This window comes from Phocoena phocoena, chromosome 15 (genome assembly GCF_963924675.1).
Source record: "Phocoena phocoena chromosome 15, mPhoPho1.1, whole genome shotgun sequence".
Classification (NCBI taxonomy): domain Eukaryota; kingdom Metazoa; phylum Chordata; class Mammalia; order Artiodactyla; family Phocoenidae; genus Phocoena; species Phocoena phocoena.
In genome coordinates, this window is record NC_089233.1 from 38,208,975 (window position 1) to 38,228,747 (window position 19,773).

Sequence of the window (19,773 nt, forward strand, 5' to 3'; positions counted from 1 at the left end):
CACCCCATTCACCCTCTCAATACTGTCTAAAGGTAAATAATCTGAATAATTGTGTGTCCTTCCAAAGCGCCTTTATAAACATATAGAAATTAATATGAACATATTCTTAAATTTTAAATGCTTAATACATTTTAAAGTAGGAATTTTCTTTTGAGAAATGGATGTGACCTAAAAAATTAGGTCCATCACACAGAATGTGGTATGCATTGAGTATAAACTCTAGACCTATTGCATATGTATTCGGTTTTCAGGTGTAAAATGAATTTACTAATCACTGTAAACAAATTTAGAGTTTTCTTCCGTTTGGATTTTTATTGCTTTTATCCATCTGAGTGTTGTTGCCCTGTTCCCCATGTGACAAAGGTGGCTGGGTGGATTAGTGGCCAAGTTCACTGTTGGGGAAGAGTGTGAACGTAACGAACTGGCCTGAGTGAGAAACAGACTCAGGGCTCTGGTGGATAGAGCGTTACCCAGCACAAACGCCAGACGAGTTCAGCCCCGCATGCCGTGTGTGCACAGGACACGTGCACCTGCCATAGCATGAGGTACTGTGCTCAGCAATCGCTCTGCAGCAGGCCCACGTTTGAGCCCACGTCGCCAGCACTGTTGCTGGGGGTGGAAAGCAGGCCCGCAGGTGTACCTGTGCTGGAGCCCTCCTGCCCCCACTGGGGGTTCCCGTCCTCTGCTGGTCTTGGGTTCCCAGCCATGTGGCTGTGCTCCACCCTCAAGGCAGCCTCCGAGGGCCACAGGCGTGGAAACTGTAGTGTTGAAGGGGCCTGATGAGGCCTGGCACTGTGCCCTGAGGTGGCAGCCTGAGCCCGGGTTAGGCCAGTGACAGAGAATGCTTTTGGACATCGTAGCATTGAAGGAATGTGAGACTTGCCCCTTGGTTCTTTGAAATTCGGTTCGCTTTGGAATGTAAAGTTTTGTGGTGCCACCTGCAGTTGTGCTGGAGATAATATAAAGATAAACATTTCCATGGTGAACAAAGACTGGCAAATAAGAGCAGCCCAGGCCTTTTGTTTTCACAGGGTCCACTCTGTGTACATATGGAAACAGTGGATGTATCTTACCTAGTTGGGCTTTCTCATAAGGTGGTCAGGGTAAGTTCATTTGGATACAGTGAACATCCTTTAAAAAGAAAATCCTTTTGAAACATTGTGAAAGAGAGCTTCATAAGCAGAGAAATCAAATAACTCTTATAAAAGCAAAGTACCTGAAGAATCTGTGTTTCTCCCTCAGGTTTTCACTTCCTGGACAGACTTCTGTGTGCTGCGTCAAGGAAAGCAGACACGGGTACCCTGTTAGCTGATAGAAGGGTTGAGGATTATGCGGTGATGTTACAAGGTGAAAAGGGTGACCCGAGGCTTGGAGTTTCTGATTTCTGAATTCAAGGGAACAAATCATACTGTTAAATGAACAGAATTTTGACTTTGACTACTAGATTCATAAGTGGATGTTTTTTTAATTTTTAATAAGCCATGTTTTGAAAGTCACCGATTTGGTCTTGTAGCTTCAGCCCCAAGAACTTGTCTCCTTAGCAGAGTTCTGTGGGATCTCGGGGTTGCAGCCCTCAGCCTCCCGCCTCGCTTCAGGTTATTGACTGATGACTGATTCAGACCTGTGTTAAAGAGGTGATGGGTCTGCCATGGGATCTGCTGCTTTGAAATCAGCAAGGACCCATGTCTAGAGTCTCTGGCTCAGTTTGAAAGACCTCAGGGGGCAGGCATAGATAGCATCCCTGTAAATTACTCTGAATTGCCTGGATTTGTTGGGAGTTGCCACTTCTAAATGTTTATTGTGACTGTGAGCGTGATTGGCACTTCTTTGGAACTGGTAAGTTCCTTGGAGCTTGTTTTTGAGTGGTCAGAGCTGGAGGGAGGGGCTGAAGTCTCCAGGGGAGGGTAGTGCCAGATGCAGGCTGACCCCCATCATTGAAACAAGAATGATTTATTAGAAATCATGGTGGCAGATTCTGTGAAACTTTTTTGTTTTTTTTGCAGTACGCAGGCCTCTCACTGTTGTGTCCTCTCCCGTTGCAGAGCATAGGCTCTGGACGCGCAGGCTCAGCGGCCATGGCTCACAGGCCCAGCCGCTCCGCAGCATGTGGGATCTTCCCAGACTGAGCCAGTGAGAGGCCCGCGTACTGCAAAAAAAAAAAAACAACAACACTACCACATAAACTTCCTCTTCATCAAATCCATGTAACCTAAAAATCTGATATGAAACATTTGTGTAAGTCCAGGTCCTAAAGAGATTTCTGCTGACATTTGAGAACCGGTTGTGAGCAGAGAAAAGCTGATTTAAATTTTCATTGTTTACACTAAGCAGAGAGGAACAGGGTTTCTGGTTTGGTTGTCACCATGTTTGAGCTCTTGTTGGCAAGTTCCAGATATGACTTCTGTATAGCGCTTTATAATTTTCAAAGTGGTCTTCATATATATTGTTCCATAGATACCAACAACTGCTCTGCAGCAATAAACATCCAGGGACATGTTATTATCAAAGTTATATAAGAAATATATTTGGTGCAGGAAAATTGAAAAATACAGATAAGTGAAAAATGATCTGATACCCCACTGCTCACAGGTAGCACTGTTCTATGTGGATCCCTGCGGAGTCTTCTCAACACATGTGTAATCTTCCCTGGGAAGATGGGCTCCATAATCCACCTCACCCACATTGTGAATTTTCAACAGTTATTATAAAGAGTTACTGGTTTGCGTAGCATAGCTACATAAAAGATTTGTGGCAAAGAGGAAATAATAACAGGTGGAGCCCCCCGCCCCGGCTTTCTTCTCTGTGAATCTTTCAAGTCAGGAGTGCTTGGCCTCCGTTGAGTATGATGTTCTTCTGACTTCAGAGCCTTGAATATGCTTTGTTAAGCATCGTACAGGAAGTTAGGTGGAATTGTGGGATTTGACTGTGACCTGCAGCCTTTACCACACAGCCTTGTCCTGTTCCTTGTGTGGGGCACCGTGCAGGACAGCGTGGGGACCCGTCTGAGTTGAGGGCCTTCTGCATAGTCTGGCCCTCGGCATCACCTTGTTTGTGCTGTTCTGTAGGATGCTTGGACTCCTTTCAAAGAGGCGACCCTTGTAGGTCCACTTTGCAGGGGAGGAGCCTGCCCAAGGTTAGTAGCTGGTAAGCGGTGGTGAGGGCAGATTGGGCCCTGGCGGTCCAGTGGTTAAGACATGGGCTGTCACTGCCAAGGCCCAGGTTCAATCCCTGGTCCAGGAACTAAGATCCCGTGAGCCACGTGACGTGGGAAAAGAAGTTGGACTTACAAGTGAAATGAGGAAGTGTCCTTGCCATCTGTGCCTTTGTCTTGGTCGTTTTTCTGTGGTTTCGAGGGCGCTATAATGTGAGAAGATGAGCTTTGGGGTCAAGTGGCCTTGTTCAGGAGCTGCTTTGTCTGCCTTCCCTCTGACGGGTGGGGACGGACGCGGGGCGAGCCCCGCATGTCTGTTGGGGTCTGGGTGGGAGCTCCTCCCTCAGTGCTGGGCTCCCAGAGGGTGGGGGGGAGAGAGCTCTGGTCTGGGTGCCCTCCCCCCACGTGATTCTATAGACCACACTCCCTGCCGCTGGAGCTGGTGCAGTGAAGGGTGGGCGCTGGCCTTGGCCCGATGTGGAGCCGTGTAGCCCCAGAGGAGAGCGGTTGCCGGGCGGTGGAGGGTGCGCTGCAGCACCCCAGTCCTCAGGCAGCACTCAGCATGAGAGGGCCGACGTGCATGGGCTGCAGGATCCATGTGGCAGCAGGAGAAGCAGATGAGAGGGGGCGTGTGCTCCTGTGTGAGATTCTAGAGAACACAGTGATGGGTGGGGGTGGGGCTGGACAGGTGATCGGAAGGGGCACAAGGAAACTGGGGGCGGTGGACGCACTCATCCTCTTGGTCACTGTGGCGGCCGCACAGGGTGGACGCGTGTCAGAAGCCCTCACACTGCGCTCTGTAATTGTGTGCAAGACATCATTTGCCTTCTCTCAGGGACCCAGGGTTTTAGGAGCACAGGCAACGCAGCGTCCGTGTTCCTGCAGGCCGGCCGAGCAGACCAGATGGCAGCTCCCCTCATCCTCTGAAATGGGGATGATAAACCCCCCTGTTCACCGGGGTGTACCTTTAACCTTTCTTATGTTTGAATATACAAATGAATTACGTATTCTGAAAGTTAAATCCTCACGTTTGCTTAGAGAGAGAGAAGCTCTGTCAGAAGCAGCGTGGGGAAGGTCAGCCATGTTCTCTTACACTCATTCAGCATCGTTATGGTTCCGGCCCATGAATTCCATAACTATACTATTTTCTGTGGGTTTAAAAACAGAGAACAGGAACCAGAGCCCACTTCTCCTGATGCTTTTCCAGGGCAGCAGGACTCTGCCCTCCTGCTCATAGGACGAGGCCGCCCGCTCCCATTTAGCAATGTGCGTGGGCCTGTGGGGCTCGTTCTGGGTCTGCTCTCCTCGGTTTACAGGTGTGGAAGCCAGGCATGGTCACAGAACCAGCCAAAGGCGGAGTGGGGCCGGTTCCTGCTGACGACGGGCAGGTGGGTCCGGCAGGCGGGGCGAGCTCACCAGGGCCAAGCCCGAGCCGCAGCTCTCCTCACACCACGTCTGTGAGTGATGGGGTGAGCGTGGGCCAGACCTTGAGACAAGAGGTTTCTGGATTTTCTTGCACCTTGAAGAGTTGATGGAGACCCCAGAGAAGGAAGCAACACTGCCCCCTCTGCTCCCCTAAACAGAGGAAGGCGGGATTCCTATTTCCAGAGTCAGGGTCTTCTGACCAGCCCTTCAGTTGGAAACAACTGCAGAGTCTGGATGAATTACGTAGCACTATTGGAGGCACTGCAGTGTAGGAATTAAGATACGTGGCAGCTGTGGCCTGTGGGCTGGGGAGAGGCGGGTGGAAGGCTTAGACCTGCCTGGGAGGAAGGGCCAAGGTACGAATGGGCTTCGGCCTCTGCTCACTGAGGACCAGTGCTGCGGTTCCCGTGGTAACCGATGCGTGCACGGTGGATGGTCTCTTCAGGGAAGAGAGTGGCATGGGCAGGGCGGGGACTCTGGGCAGCGTGGCAGTCCCCTCCCTCCATCACACTTCTGCCCTTCTAGGCCCCCTGGCCTCAGACCCTGAAGTGGCCAGGCCTGGAAGGTTTCCATGGCCCGGAGGGTTTTGAGCTCCCAAGTGCTACGGGGCTGCACGTGCGGAGATGGAGCGGGGTGAGCATGGCGAGGGGTGCAGGGCCGAGGAAGCAGCGCACGTTTGCTTAAAGTCCAGGTGGCTGCACCACCAACTGCCTCCCCGTGGGCAGGAGGAAAGCACATTTTCCTTAATGCCGAGGACCACGAGTGAGTGCACAGATAGATATGCTGTTTCAGCAGGTGGTATGCCGGTCACATTTGGGATGGTTTATTTCGTCCAGAAGGTGTGACCTTTAATCAGTTAAAGGTCTTGATGGAGGAAGTGCTCTCAGGAGTGGACTTGCTGTCCCTTTGGGGTAGTGATTCTGGCCACATGGCAAGCCTCCCACCCAACAGCTCCCACTGCAGGCCTCTGTGAACAGTGTGCAGTGGTACGTCCCCAACACCTCTTTGTGAGCAGGGACCCCCACAGTGCCCAGGCCAGCCCCCCCGCACGCAGATGCGGGCCTGGGACATGGTGAGGCTTGAGCTCAGTGAGGAGTAGGTGTTGGGTGAAGATGGGTATGACTTCTGGGGGTTGGGCCCTGCCAGTTCCAGCACGTGTGGCACTGAGCAGAAGGATTGTGGGTTGAGACATGAGGCTGCCACGGTTGGAAACGACTCCAGCATCCAGAGTCAGGAAGTGGGTGGCAGGATGCTGGGTACGGGGGCCAGGAGGGCTCCCAGGGCTGTGCTAAGGCCCACTATTGAGTGGGCCTCATGTCTGACCGGTCGGGGAAGCCACGTAGGCTCCGTCTTTCCTCTGGTCTCTGTTTATTTTCTTTGTCTGAAATGACCTTAATCATTGTTCACATCCCTGCCCCGTCCCACACTGTTTCGTTGGCTGTGTTCCCAGTGGCACCTGGCACGGAGACAAGTGCCTTTCCTGCTTAACCTCAGGTTGTAGCTGGGCCATGTCCCCACGTCGGCAAGTGAATGCATCGCGTGCCAGGCGCCATTCCGAAGCTGCCACCTGCCGGAGGAGAGATGGGCACCACACACCACAGTTAGCAACTCTGTGTGGGCCAAGACCCAGTGACTATCAAGAACCAGTGTCCCACAGGCAGATTTGGGATTTTAGGGGCCAGTAGAATCACAAGTAAAATTCTAGGAGGTACTTGAGGCAACTGCACTTGTATGTGGCCAAATTACAATGTTAAGAAAAGCAAACTGCACCTTATTGGCCCCTCAGAGACCTCCCCACCTTGCTTAGGAAAGAGTCAGGGAGTGGAGTATCTGGTCTCCGGTGTTTCCTCCAGACCAATGTGAAGACGAGCGGCACAGGGACTGTCTCGCCGTGGCAACCAGAAGCCTTGCTTCTCAAATTGAGCGTGTGAAGCTGCTGCAGGACAGGAACCTGAGTGTGTTTCTGGAATGCTCAGTGGACTTGGTAAGCCACTTACGGCATTACTTTTATGCCAGAACAAGCAGGAGCATAACGTGAAGCATAATGCAGTATGTGCCTGAATTTCTGAGTAAAAAATCACAAGACTTCTGCTGAAGGATGCTGACCAAGGTGAAGAAGTGATTCCATGAGGCCTCACCCTCTGGGCTCTGCGGGGCTGTGTGGTGTAAGCACTCAGGCTGGGCTGCAGGTGGTGGGACCAGCAGAGAGGTCTAATCGACATTCCTCCCGGGAGTGGTGCAAGTTAGGAATCCTCTTTCATCCAGAGGATTTCCAGGGGGTAGGAGGTCTCCCATAAATGGAGGAATCACACTTCTAGTATTGGACAACCACACAGTTCAGGGCAAACTGCTGAGAATAGCTAGAAACGCTGGGAACTGGTTTTCTTTTTAATCATATTGAAGCCTTTGGAGAGCTAACCAAGCAGGAAGGAATGGCAGACCCATAGGAGAAGGGAGCCCAGGGAGACAGTCTGGAAAGTGTGGCTGGTCCTTGGGCTCCAGGGGGCTGGGGCCTGTGTGGGAGGAAGGTGCCCCACAAGTGGGTCGGGATCCCCCCCCCCACCCTCTGAGAGCCTGCAGCCCAGCCCGGACTCTCTCAGTTCCTGACTTTGGATTAAGGTGGCTGGATTCCTAGTGCACCAGCCACAGGCCAGGGTAAAATGCATATGCTCTAGGGAAGAAAGCATCATCCCAGGCGGCCAGTTTAGAAAGATTTTCACACAGTGTCTGGCTTTCCATCCAGAATAACCAGGTACTGAATGAAAAATAATCAGGCACTCAAGAATACAAGACAATGTGATAAAAAATGCGGAGGAGGAAGCCTTGGGGATCCAGGTAAGGAGGTTTACGGATACCTCCTTGGTGGAAATCTGTCAGGGCTGGGGCTGGGAGTGGGGGAGTGTTCTCAGACAGACTCTGGGCTCTGGGAAGAGCAGAGCTGGAAGGAATGGATTATAATCCACTGGATAAAATAAAAATCCGCTCGGGTACATAGGACGCCAACTGATAAATACAGATCAAGTGATGGGTGTGAACAGGATTTGTATATAATCTCAAAGTATCTCCGCCACAAATTACCTCTTAATTACAAAGGAAAAGTAATAAATTTAGAGTGGAAACACTTGGCAGGCACTGGGTTTGCCACCAATATTGGGACCAACTGGCATGGTGTTTTTCTTTTCTGATAAATTTATTTTATTTATTTTTATTTTTAGCTGCGTTGGGTCTTCATTGCTGTGTACGGGCTTTCTCTAGTTGCAGCGAGCAGGGGCTACTCTTTGTTGCAGTGCGCGGGCTTTTCATTGTGGTGGCTTCTCGTTGCAGAGCACGAGCTCTAGGCGCACAGTCTTCAGTAGTTGTGGCACAAGGGCTTAGTTGCTCCGCGACATGTGGGATCTTCCTGGACCAGGAATCAAACCTGTGTCCCCTGCATTGGCAGGCAGATTCTTAACCACTGCACCACCAGGGAAGTCCCATGGTTTTCCTTGAGGTGATACAATATCACTTCTGTGACGTTCTGCCAGAAATGTTAGATGCAGATCTCACATGAGACATTCTGTGGAACGACTGGCCCAGGCTCTTGAGAATGTCACTTCGGGAAGGAGGTGGACTAGGAGCCGGGTTGAAGGCGGCTGAAGACACGACAGTCAGTGTGTGGCTGTGGCCTGCATCTTGGAACATAGGAATAGCTCTAGAGGCCACTCCTGGGACAGTGGACGGGGTCCGAGCTCGACCTCCATGTCAGGGTTGCGCTGCCTGCTGTTTTTGGTCTGTGGCGTGTCTGTCTGCTGTGCATCCCAAGTGTGGGTTGATGTGGCACTCTGGCCTCAGGCGCTGGGCCTGGAGGAGAGCCTGCCTGGGGTGGGTGTGGCAGGGGGGGCAGCAACAGGGCGGGTGGGTGGGGCCAGCACCACCTCACCTTCCCAGGAGCTGCAGGAGGTGGAGAGGTCGATGATGAGGAGTGACATTTCAAAGTGCCTGGGTGTACAGACGTCTCTTAAGACCCTGCTTTCAATTCCTTTGGCTATATGCAAAGAAGGGAAATTGCTGAATCATATGGTGACTCTTTTCATTTTTAGGAGCTGCCACACTGTGTTCCACAGAGACTGTACCATTTCACATTCCCACCAAAAGCTTACAAAGTTCCCTAGAAACAGAAAATGATTACCAACCAGAATTCCAACCCAGTAAAAATACCCTTCAGGAATAAAGGGGAAATTAAGACAGTTTCAGACCAACAAACACCAAGTTGTCAGCCGCAGCCCCTTTACTAAAGGACGTACTTAAGGGTGTTCTTCAGGCAGAAAGAAAATGCTCTCAGGTGGAAACACCCAATGCGGGAGGGAAAGGGCAAGTATGTGGGTAACTCTAGGTGACTGCTGGTGGGATAAAATAATACTGATGATGTCTTGTGGGATTTAAGACATTACACTGAATTAAAATCCAGGATAACAACAGCACATAAGTGTGTGTGGAGGTGAGTGGAGTTAATTATTTTTTGGGGGCATGCCGGGATCTTAGTCCCCTGACCAGGGATCAAACCCGTGCCACCTGCAGTGGAAGCTCGGAGTCTTAACCATTGGACTGTCCCTAGTGGAGTTAATTCTGACCATGTGTTGCCTGGGAACAGGTAAAATGCAGTTAATTGGACCTTGATGCATCAAGGGTGCCTATTATAATCTCTAAAGGAACCACTGAAAGAATAGTAAAAGGCTTACTTTGTTAGAGGGAGGAGATGGAAAATAAAAAATATTCCAAAAGAAGGCAAGAAAGAACAAAAGAAGATAGAACAGCTGTGACAAACAGAAAGCAAACAATGAGACGGTGGATCCACTCTCTGTAACCACATTGAATGCAACAGGACCAAAGGAAGCAATTAAAAGGAAAAATGGTCAAACTGGAACTTGAAAAGGCTAGCTGCTTACAAAGGACACACAAAAGTAAAAGGATCTAGGAGGGTTGAGTGTGAAAGGATGGAAAGCAAAATCCTGCCAGCAGCAACCCCAGAGAGCAGGCGACAGGGAGGCCGGATGGTCCCCGGCGGGCTTTTATTCTGAGGACTGGAAACTACAGAGAGCTTGGAGGTTTCCCTGGATGCCGTATCTGGGTTCTGATTCCTGGCCGTCTTGTGGGGAGCAGCCCAGCGTCCCCCGAGTGACATTTCCCAGAACTTCCTCTGTCGCGCGGCAGCCTGCAGCGCCTCTGTCCTGAGAGCCAGCCTTCCTGTCCACGGTCAGCACCTCGCTGGTCTCCCTTCTTTCTGTTCTCTCTCGACAGCCCTTTGCTTCCCTTTGTTCTGGACTGGGAGCTGTGTACATAGTGGGGCTTGCTCTGTACTGGAGGCCGTGGAAAGGATCCATGTTTTTCCTGCTTATCGCCTCAAAGCTGGTTTTTCTATACGCGTGAAAGACGTGCCCGGGACCTGTCAGGAGGGAGCAGACGGCCCTGGTGCGTTGGCGTCGCAGGCTTGGTCCTGCCCTCATGGGTGTGCAGGGTGCTGGCCACGACGTGACGGGGACACTGAAGAGCAGCTTAGCGCTCCCTGTGATCTGAGTTCCAGTACAGTGACTGTTAATGGTGACAGCACTGGCGGTTTTGTTTTTAAAGAACCAGAGGAATAGCAGTGTCCCTGAGAAAGAGCGTGACGTTGCAGACGTCTGCTCCGTGTCAGCGTAAACGTAGGACCAGGTGCATGCGGGTCCTCGTCTGTGAATGTGTCCCCATCCCTTCCCATAAGCCTCTGTGACGCTGATGCTGCCCTCATTTGGCCAGAACATGTTAGTGGGCTCCAGGGATGCCCTCAGGCTGCCGTGGGTGGGTCAGAAGGACCATGGTGCGTGGTGACTGACCCTCTGCAGTGTCCCCCTGTGGTGTGGGGATGATGAGCACCTGATCCTGAGCTGGCGGGAGAGTTGTGTGCCACATCACCATCCACTACTGTGGCCTCAGTGGCAGAACAGGTGGGGTGCCATGGCTGCACTGTTTGTGCTTGTGGCCCCTGGGGAGGTGGGCCTCTCCTCTCCAGCTGCGCTGCCCGGCCTGGCCCACGTGTGCTGCATGACAGGTGTCTAAGATGGAAAGGTGCCTTTTCCTGAGTGTGTGCACAGCACAAACCAGGGCTTCCAGAAGTTCTGTTCTTCTGGTGGTGGGCGTCCACACGGGGCTCCGTCAATTTAGAAGTGTTGCGGTCCCTTCTCCTCCCACATCGAGGACACAAGTCCAAGGGACGAGGTTACTCCTACCATGTCCCTGGAGTCAGTGCAGCTGCTGTTCACGAGCGCCCTGACCAGAGCGAGGCTGGAGCCAAGGGCGTTTGCACGGGCTCGATGGGCCTCCAGCACGTCGTAGCCCTCGGCAGCCCGCGGGGACTGACCAACGTTGCTTCCAGGGAGGCTCTGGGAAGAGGAGGCAGTGTGGGGAGCAGCAGCGAAGGGCCGGTAGGGCCATCGTGGGATGAGCAGAGCAGAGTAGACTCCAGAAATCGATGCATGTGTTCGGGGAGTTAGGTGTGAAAGTATTCAGAACAAGGTGGATTGTGCAGTACTTAATGCTAACGGCTGCCTCTCCATTTTGATACAAGGGAGTAGGTAGGTTTTACACATACATATTTCAGGTAGAGATCTAAATTTTAAAAAAACAACGATTGAAGCATTTGAGGAAAAACAGAAGAATATATTTGTAATCTTTGAATGAGGAAAGCTGGCCTATGTAAGATACAGAAAAATCTATAAAGGGAAAGATTGGTAAATCTGATTTCACAGAAATAAAAAACTTTTGTAATATCAAGATCAACATAAACAATGTTAAAAAGTGACATTTAGGGAGAAAATATTTTTCCCGTATATAACCAGAGGTTAATAGTAAGAATATTTAAAGGCATCTGTAAATCACTAAGAAACTCATAAACAGTCTAATAGAAAATGGACAGAGGTATGAACAGGTAAAGAGGAGGGAATTTAAGTGACACCCAAACCTCCAGCCTGACCACCAACCAGGGAAATGCAGACTAAACCCAGGTGTCAGTTTCTGGCTATTCACGTGACAAGTGGTGTTGGGTCCCACCCAGGGAGTGCTGGACTGCTCCTGGGAAGAAGTGGCCGGTGGGGCATCGAGACAGCCACTGTTAAACCCACAGGTCCCTTCACCCACCATCCCCCTCATCCGTCCTGTGGCAGTTCTCAGTGCACGGGAGTCCTGGCCCACTCCGTGATCCTCTTGAGGGGGCCGTGGCACTGGTGCTACGGCTGTGCCCACGGGGTCGGGTGGCTTTGCGGCTGATTAGCGAGTCTGCGGGCAGCGCTCTGTAGGAGCAGGGAGAGCAGAGCAGCCGTGCCCCGTTTCCAGTTATGTGCATAAAAATGCCAACCCAAATAACACTCCGTGTGTTCACTTACACGTCTGCCTCATGTGGAGGGAAGATGTGGCAGATGCCCATCTCCCTGGGAAGGACAGCGGAGTGGGAGGCAGGGTGGAGACGCCAGCCCTTTCTGCTCCGTCTTCTGAATTGTTTGCATCCGCAGTTGACATATTGGGATATCAGATGATTATGAAAATGTGGATAAATGCACGAGGACATTGTCCGGCAGCTGCTAACGTGCCTCTTTGTTGGCAGGTATGGATCCTGGCGGGAGCCTGTCAACCCCTACTACGTCAACTCTGGCTATGCCCTCGCCCCAGCCACCAGCGCCAACGACAGTGAGCAGCAGAGCCTGTCCAGCGATGCTGACAGCCTGTCCCTCACCGACAGCAGCGTGTAAGTGCCCCTGCCTGGGAGAGCAGCCCTTAAGGGGCAGCCAGGGCCGTCTCCCCAGAAGCTGTTTTGGGGCCCTCCCCAGTGGGGTGTCAGTGCATCCGCATTGCAGGGAGTGTCGCTAGAAATCCGCAAGCAAACTGGAGCCAAGGTTTGTTGTAGTTGCTTCCCTCCAGGCCAAGGCTGCTGGAACCTTTGGAAGAGGGAAAGCCTCAGAGCTGCCTGGGCTGGCGCCCCAGGTTCTGGGTCTCTCTGGTGTTCACGTTGGAGGCGCGGCCAAGGCGGGCCGTCCCCGAGGGCGTCTCCGGTCCGTCCTGCTCTGCGCTCACGCTCCTTTAATCTGGAAGCTGTCTCACCTGCTCAGCAGTGCTTGTCGTCCCCTCAGTGTGGTTCTGTTCTGCCTGACAGCTCAGGGGTGGCCACCAGGGGCCACAGGAGCCACATTGAGCCTCTGTGTCACTTGATGGTGACAGCTTCCTTCATCGTCCTCTCCAGGGAAAACCCTCCCTTGGGGGGAAGTGCTTGTTTCTGATACCTTCCTCTTTGGTTCAGCAGGTGACTTTGGGGACCCAGGCGTGCGTCAGAAGTTTGATTGTGTCAGACCATGGCCATGTCACATCAGGGTGTTGCCTATCTGCCTGCTTGGGTCACGTGGGGCCCTGAATCCACCACCCATGAGTGTCAGGCTCGCCCAGCTTTTGGTCGTACGCCGTTTGCCATCTGACTGCCACTGAGGGGAAGGTTCTGGCTGGGCCCAGGCCCAGGGCAGGAGGCATCCTTTGGCTGTGAAGCCAGCAGGTGTGGGCCCGTGGCCGCATTCGCAGGTGTCCTGTCCCCACGAGAGCATGTGGGGTTGTGGCCCTGGCTGCTCTCAGCGGGTCATGGGGACTCTGCCCCCGCCCTGGCTAGGGTCTAGAGGTCAGATAGGTCTAAATAAAGAGGAAAAGGCTGCCGAGCTCGTCTTTGTAGGTGAGCAGGCCTTTCCACGTTGAGGTCTTGCTCTGTGGGCCGTCTTCTCGGTATACGCTTTGTACTGCCTGTCTTTGCGCTGCTTTCCACGCTGCATCCCGCTGGACGGGATGGGGCAGGCTGCTGGATGGGATGGGGGGTCAGGCCGCTGACGGGACGGGTCCCTGAGCAGGTTCCTGCAGCCCTGTGCTGTGTGCACCTGGTGACCTTTCTCTTCCCCTTTGGTGACCACATGGTGGAGGCATCATCCCGTCAGGTTGAGCCTCTGTGGGGCATTTCTCATTCATCGTTACCTTCTCCTTTGTCTTGAATCTTTAATACAAAATGTCGACATGTTTTTAACAACTTAGTTGAAATTACTGGGGTTTCAAACACTACCTTCCGTGAATATGAAGTATCACATAAAAGGGTTCCAACGAACTGCAGCCCTTCAGACCCCCAGGAGCAGCTGACAGCACGAGATCTGTTTTCCTCTTCCCCAAAACTCAGTTGCTGCAATGACAATTAGTCTCTTAATTCTCTCCAAGAAAAGGACATGTGTTTGCTAAAGGGAAGATCTAAAAATTTTTTAATATTTTTTTCCCTGATGTTCTATTCATCTTGGTTTACACTGAGACTCAGAAATGTAGGCATAGTCGAGAATTAGGAATGTAAAATTGTGGCAGATATTTGAATGTATATGAGGCAAAAAATAGGATCGTGTGTTTCATCTAAATTATTTCTGATGGCAACTCAGGGTCGCCTCCACCTGGTGAAGTGCTTCGTAGTCCATTGACTTCAGGCATAGATTCTGAGGATGGTGCCTGATCCTCAGAAGCGTATGGATTTTAGGTGCCCTGTCAGAGTACATGAGAAACAGACAAGTTGGTGGCTTGGGACACCTGAACAAGCCCTGGGATATGTGAGGGCGTTCAGATGTACTTGACGCTCTTCGCTGATGCCTGTCCCCTGGAGCAGCCTGGCCCTGCTGGACTGCTGAGCCATCTGCACTGTGGCACTGCCTGGGACCCTGACAGCCAGGGACACCTGGGTACACCACAGCCTCTCTCTGCCCTGCTCTGAACCTAAGTGCACCCTTTCCACCCAGCCTGGGGTGCAGCCCTGCCCGCCCACAAAGCCACAGAGCTGTTGATGTGTGTCTGCCCGGGATGGGACCAGGACACACCGAGTGCTATGTGCTTGGTGCCTTTGCTAGGCGCTCTAGCAGTCGATGCAGTGAGATCAGAATTGTCATGGCTGCGTGTTCACATCCTGGTGTCCAGTGAAAACAGCACTGCTCTGGCAGCACTTGCCCTGTGGGCAGTGCTTGAGCAGGATGCAAGGGGTTAGGATCACTGGCACAGACATTCACTGCACCTGCCGGACAACTGGGAGGCTAGAGTCTTTCAGTAGCAGACAATTGGGAGGGCCATCTCTTCAAGCTGTCGGAGGTGGCAGCATGCCGCAGAGTCCTTCAGAGACAGAAGCGGGGACCAGAGAAGGCTCCTGTTGGCCACTGTGCTCCCCGGAGTAGCTTTCAAATGGCAGGAGAGAGCTGCCGAGTTCTTAAGGGACAGTACATGTGCAGTGAGCCATGTGTTGGATCTGCTACTTCTCTTGAATAAGTGCTTCGTTATTTTAAAGACAGTATGTAATTAAAAAATTTTTTAATTTATTTATTGGGTTGCTCCAGGTGTTAGTTGCAACAGGTGGGCTCCTTAATTGCAGCTCCAGGACTCCTTAGTTGCGGCACACGGTCTCCTTAGTTGTGGCATGTGAACTGTTAGTTGCAGCATGCATGTGGGATCTAGTTCCCTGACCAGGGATCAAACCCAGACCCCCTGCATTGGGAGTGTGGAGTCTTATCCACTGCACCACCAGGGAAGTCCCAACAGTATGTAATTTAATTTTTATTTTTATCATAATCTTCAAAAGGGTTTATAACTAAAATTTATGTCAAGGAAGCTAATTTGAGCATTTGACAGAGAGATTACACTGCATTACCAGTTTACCTTGGAAGAAAGCAGAATATAGGAACCTTGGAAATCTCTTTCAACGATATCTAGATTGTCTTGGCCATTTTGCAGCCCTCCAATGTTTCCAGTCCATTTAGAGCACCCCTTCCAGGTAGGCACACCATATCCTGCCTGGGCAGTAAAGCAGGGGTCAGCACACATTTTCCATAAAGGATCACGAATAGTCTCTGTCCCATGTTCCTCCTCTGCTTTAAAAATGTTAAAGTCATTCTTAGCCCATAACACCTCAGAAAAATAGGCTGTGCTGGCCCTGCTCTAGATAAAGCCAGCTCAGCTGAACTTGGTTGAGCCATTCTATTTGTGCTTACTCTGGACTGTCTCTTTCTCCTGGACAGGGATGGAGTCCCACCTTACAGGATCCGCAAGCAGCACCGCCGGGAGATGCAGGAGAGCGTCCAGGTCAACGGGCGCGTGCCTCTACCTCACATTCCTGTAAGTTTGTCTGCACAGCCCTCGCCCTCCCCGTCTCCGAGTTTGGGGCTCACCTGCCCTCCTGGACCCGTGCCCACCCGGACCCGTGCCCACCCGTTCTCTCCACTCTGACCAGGCTGCTGTGGCACTGGCCTGACTTCCGAGGAGCTCAGCTCAGGTCCAGGCACGGCACACGGTCACACACATTCTCGCCCTGTGGCTGGAGGGGGCAGGGCCTGCACAGTCGGTACAGATGAGCAGGGACTGCCCTCCTCACAGCCTTTCCCATCGTGTTAAGTGAGGTGCTTCTCCTGGAGGTGGGAGAACCGCTCGGAGCCTGTCGCTGGCTCGATGCCCAGGCCTGGCCAGACTGGTGGCCGGCGGCTCTGTGGGACAGCGTGGCAGTGCCCCCGTCCTGAGCACCCATGAGCACTGCTTTGTTTGGGATGAAACAAGGCATCGGCCGCCTGTGGCTGAACTGTGGGGCATCCTGACTTCAAAGCTGCCTCAACTTCACCTCTTGGATAAAAATAACAAGGTGATAGTGGTTCTCCTGATCGTGGGCACTGGGGACCCTCAGAGAGCCCAGTGCAGGGTGGGGCTGGGCAGAGAGTTCCTTTGCTGATGACGGGAGGGATTAGCTGTTCTCGTTTGGACGCGTTGACTTGGAGCGGGAAAGACCTTGCAGGGAAGATGTGGTCTTGTCGCGTTGGTGCATCCACAGTGACTCGTGTCTTCCTGGCGGTTTCTGTGCAGGGAGAGCAGATGCATCTCAGGATTGTTGCACACACCTACCCTCCATCAGGATTCCTTGGTTAGTCTTTTCACTTTTCTGTAGATGCTTTAATTTCCAAATAAGAAAAGTGATATGGTTGAGAAGAGGGCATTTTGTCACCTCCCAGCTACCCCTTGGCACAGATGCGCCTGCACCAGGCACCGATGGTGTCTGCTTAGGGACAAGTGAAAGACGCTATGAGGGCTGTGTGTGCACGTGTGTGTGTACATGTACGCGTGTGCGCATACGTGTGCCTGCCTGTGGGCAGCCTCCTGGGGAGCGCTGAGCTGGCTCATGTCTGGAGCAGCCTGGGCCTGAGCCGAGGCCGTGGCCACACGTGTCCTCTCTGCTCTGTGGACCAGGCTGGGCAGGGGCACAGAAGAGGTGCCCAGCATCTTGTGTCCTGGAAAAAATAGGGGTGTGAGGGGACATGGAAAGGGTCACAGTCGTGCCGTGGAGTGGGGTCCGTGCGTGGATGCTGACGTGACGGGGGGGTCGAGCCCATTGATGAGCAGGGTGTCAGCATCGTCCCCAGTGTCCCCTCACAGACCACATACTCCCGGGGGAGAAAGCTGCTTTGTGAAAGGACCTGCCTGGGCTCCTACGTCCGCGACAGGATGCTAGAGCTACCCCTGCAAGGACATAGCCTGAGCCGAGGGCCGTCCTGCACAAGAACTGCCCTTTAACTCTCATAGGTCACGGGGTCATGAAAATCCCATGTGGACCCAGCTGAGGCCACCGCACCCTCCAGGGTGAGCCCAGGGAGGCGGGTCGGGGCTGGAGGTGCTCGTGTGGGAGAGTTCCTGCGTGTAGGAAGCACGCCGTCTGCTGTCAGATCCAGAAAAAACGTTCTTCATGTTGTTCTTGCAACTTGTCTGCAAGTTTGAGATTTTTTCCAAAATAAAATTTTTTTAATTTGAAAAATTAAGCAAAGTGTTAGACAAAACCTACAGAAAGAGCCGGAGTAGCACGGGGGCGGGTTGTCTGCGTGCAGCACTGAGAGGGGCGGAGAGGACAGGGTGGCCCAGAGCCCACGTGCCGCCCTAGCAGCTTCCAGAATCAGAACAGCGGTGCCCTTGGGTCCCGGAAGGCCCGTGGCGGGCAGTCCTGCATCCTGAGGGTCTGTGTTTCCTGGCCCTGCACCTTGAGCCCAGATTCAAGAGAACGGCCGTGCCAGGTAAATGGGGTGAGAGGAGAAACACCGTGAGTGGCCTGCAGTCGGGGGAGTCCTCCCTGGGGTGCGGCTGTCTGCACGCGGGGAGCGCAGTCCCTGCCAGGGCGAGGGCTGGTCGGGGGCTGGTCAGCAGCTGTGCTCAGCCTGGCCATGTGCTCGGGGCAGAAGGTGCAGCCGAGTTTTGTTCAGTGATGTGGTTTGAGGTTCAAGGTGAAGAGACTTCAGCCTCATCCACCACGACTCACGTGGACGCCTTCCCTGCCAACGGGAAGAGAATGCTGCTTCGCGCCTCTGTTCGCCAGCGACATGTCTTCTGTGGCTGGTGCCCCGGGAGCCCGTGCACATTGTTTGATTGTTGGACCGGATGCTGGGTGGTAGGCGGAGGTGGGTCCAGGGAGCTGGGACTCCTGTTGCCGTTGTATGTCTTTTTTGGGAGTTGCCATTTCTCGGGGGGTCTACTGTGTTCAGTGCTCCTCGCTGCAAGATGCACGGGGGTTTGGGGAGGCCAGTAGAGGGGACGCATGTGGGTGACTGTCGTGGGAGAGAGGTGCCAGCGTGTGGGGGAGCCTGTGGCCCTCCACATGTGAAGTGTCTGGTCCTGAGATCCTTAAGGCTGAGAGAGGAGCCTCTTCTTTCTTTGTTGGCCTTTTAGATTCCTCAGAAGTTTCACATTTTTATTTACTTGAAATATTTTCCTTTGTGGATTTTTAAAAATTTCTTCAAAGCTGGAGAGGTTACCGTTCTTCCATGAATCTGATAAGCATTGTAACTTCTGACAGCTTTCCTATTTTTGGAGTCACAGCTGCACAGCTTGGAGGCTGTTTTCCAGAATGGACTCGCTGGATCTCATCAAGAACTTTTTCCTTCTGCTCATGTGTGGTCAGAACCGTGCGCTCTCACCATCTGGATGTCGTGCTGGTGTCACAGCACTCTTGGCTCAGTGCTCCCTGCCCCGGCTCTCCTGCCTCTGACCTCTGACCAGCCAGCTTGGTGGGGCCGGGCTGCCCTCAGCTCCCCATGGTCTGTCCCAACGCCCGCTCTTGAGGACTCCTTCCAGGGCCCAGCCTTTTGGCCGTCCCACCACCCAGTCGTCTGGGGCTCATCATCCACACCCACCTTCTCTCAGGACCTTCTAGAAGTGCTGGGCACCCTGACTGCCCTTCTTGGGCATGGGCTCCTTGGCTCCAGGACAAACCTCTGACTGGTGTTGGGCACTGCCTGGCCCTTGGCACCAGCTTCTCTGCCTCTGAAGCATTGGCCTGTGTCCAGGCCTCTTTGAGCCTGTCGTGGTCAGCGTCAGCCTCAGTGGCTTGTTTCTGAGCCCTTGATGTCACATTCTTCCCTAATTTTACATGTTTCTGAGGAACCAGGAACTGTTCTCACTCCTGTCTTGTAGATGAGGAATGGGTGTGCAAATCCAGAGCCCCCTGGTAGGAGGGCTGTGTGGGCACCAGCTCCGCCCAGGCTCCCACCCCTGTCCCGCGGCTTCCCGCCTCGCCTGCTTCTGTCTGGAGGCCAGGGTTCTACATAGCCACTATCCACCCAGAGGTCAGAGAGGGCCCCTGTGCGCCACCCTGTCCCCAGGCCCTTCCAGGCCCTCCCTCCCTTGGGTCTCCCCTCTCCCTCACCAGCCTCCTCATGCAGCACTCCTGCCGCTCCCATCCCTCCCATCCCTCCCTCACTTAGACCTCAGTGGCTTAGATTTTTAAAACATGTTTTGCTATAGAGTACGTTTATTGGGACAACTGGTGAAATTGGAATAAGATCTGTGATTAGATAAGAATATTGTATCAGGATTTTTTTTTTTTTATAATTGTCCTGTAGCTGGGTACAAGATTGTCCTTGGTTTTTGTTAAATACATTCTAAAGTGTATGGGAGTTAGCAGGCGTCACATGATCAGAGTGTTCTCTGCTGGCTCAGGAAAGTGTGTGCCTGTCTGTGTCTAGGGGAGAAAGTTACAGCAAGTGTGGCAGGTGGCAGTGGGCTGGGGTCCAGGTGAGGGTGCACAGGAGTTCTTCGTACTCTTCTTGCAATTGTTTTGGATTTGAAATTATTTCACATTAAAGCTAGCTACTCCCCACCCCCACAAAAGAAAAAGCTAT

General features: G+C 52.7%; 1 protein-coding gene across 2 annotated transcripts in view; it reads left to right on the forward strand.

The window, feature by feature from the left end:
- The window catches only part of AXIN1 (axin 1), a 57,905-nt gene that overhangs the window by 25,369 nt on the left and 12,763 nt on the right, over positions 1-19,773 (forward strand). For both annotated transcript variants that reach the window (XM_065892230.1, XM_065892231.1), the window contains 2 exons: positions 12,189-12,329; positions 15,646-15,742. In XM_065892230.1, the coding sequence (XP_065748302.1) occupies positions 12,189-12,329; positions 15,646-15,742 (238 nt within the window). The remainder of the gene's footprint in view (positions 1-12,188; positions 12,330-15,645; positions 15,743-19,773) is intronic.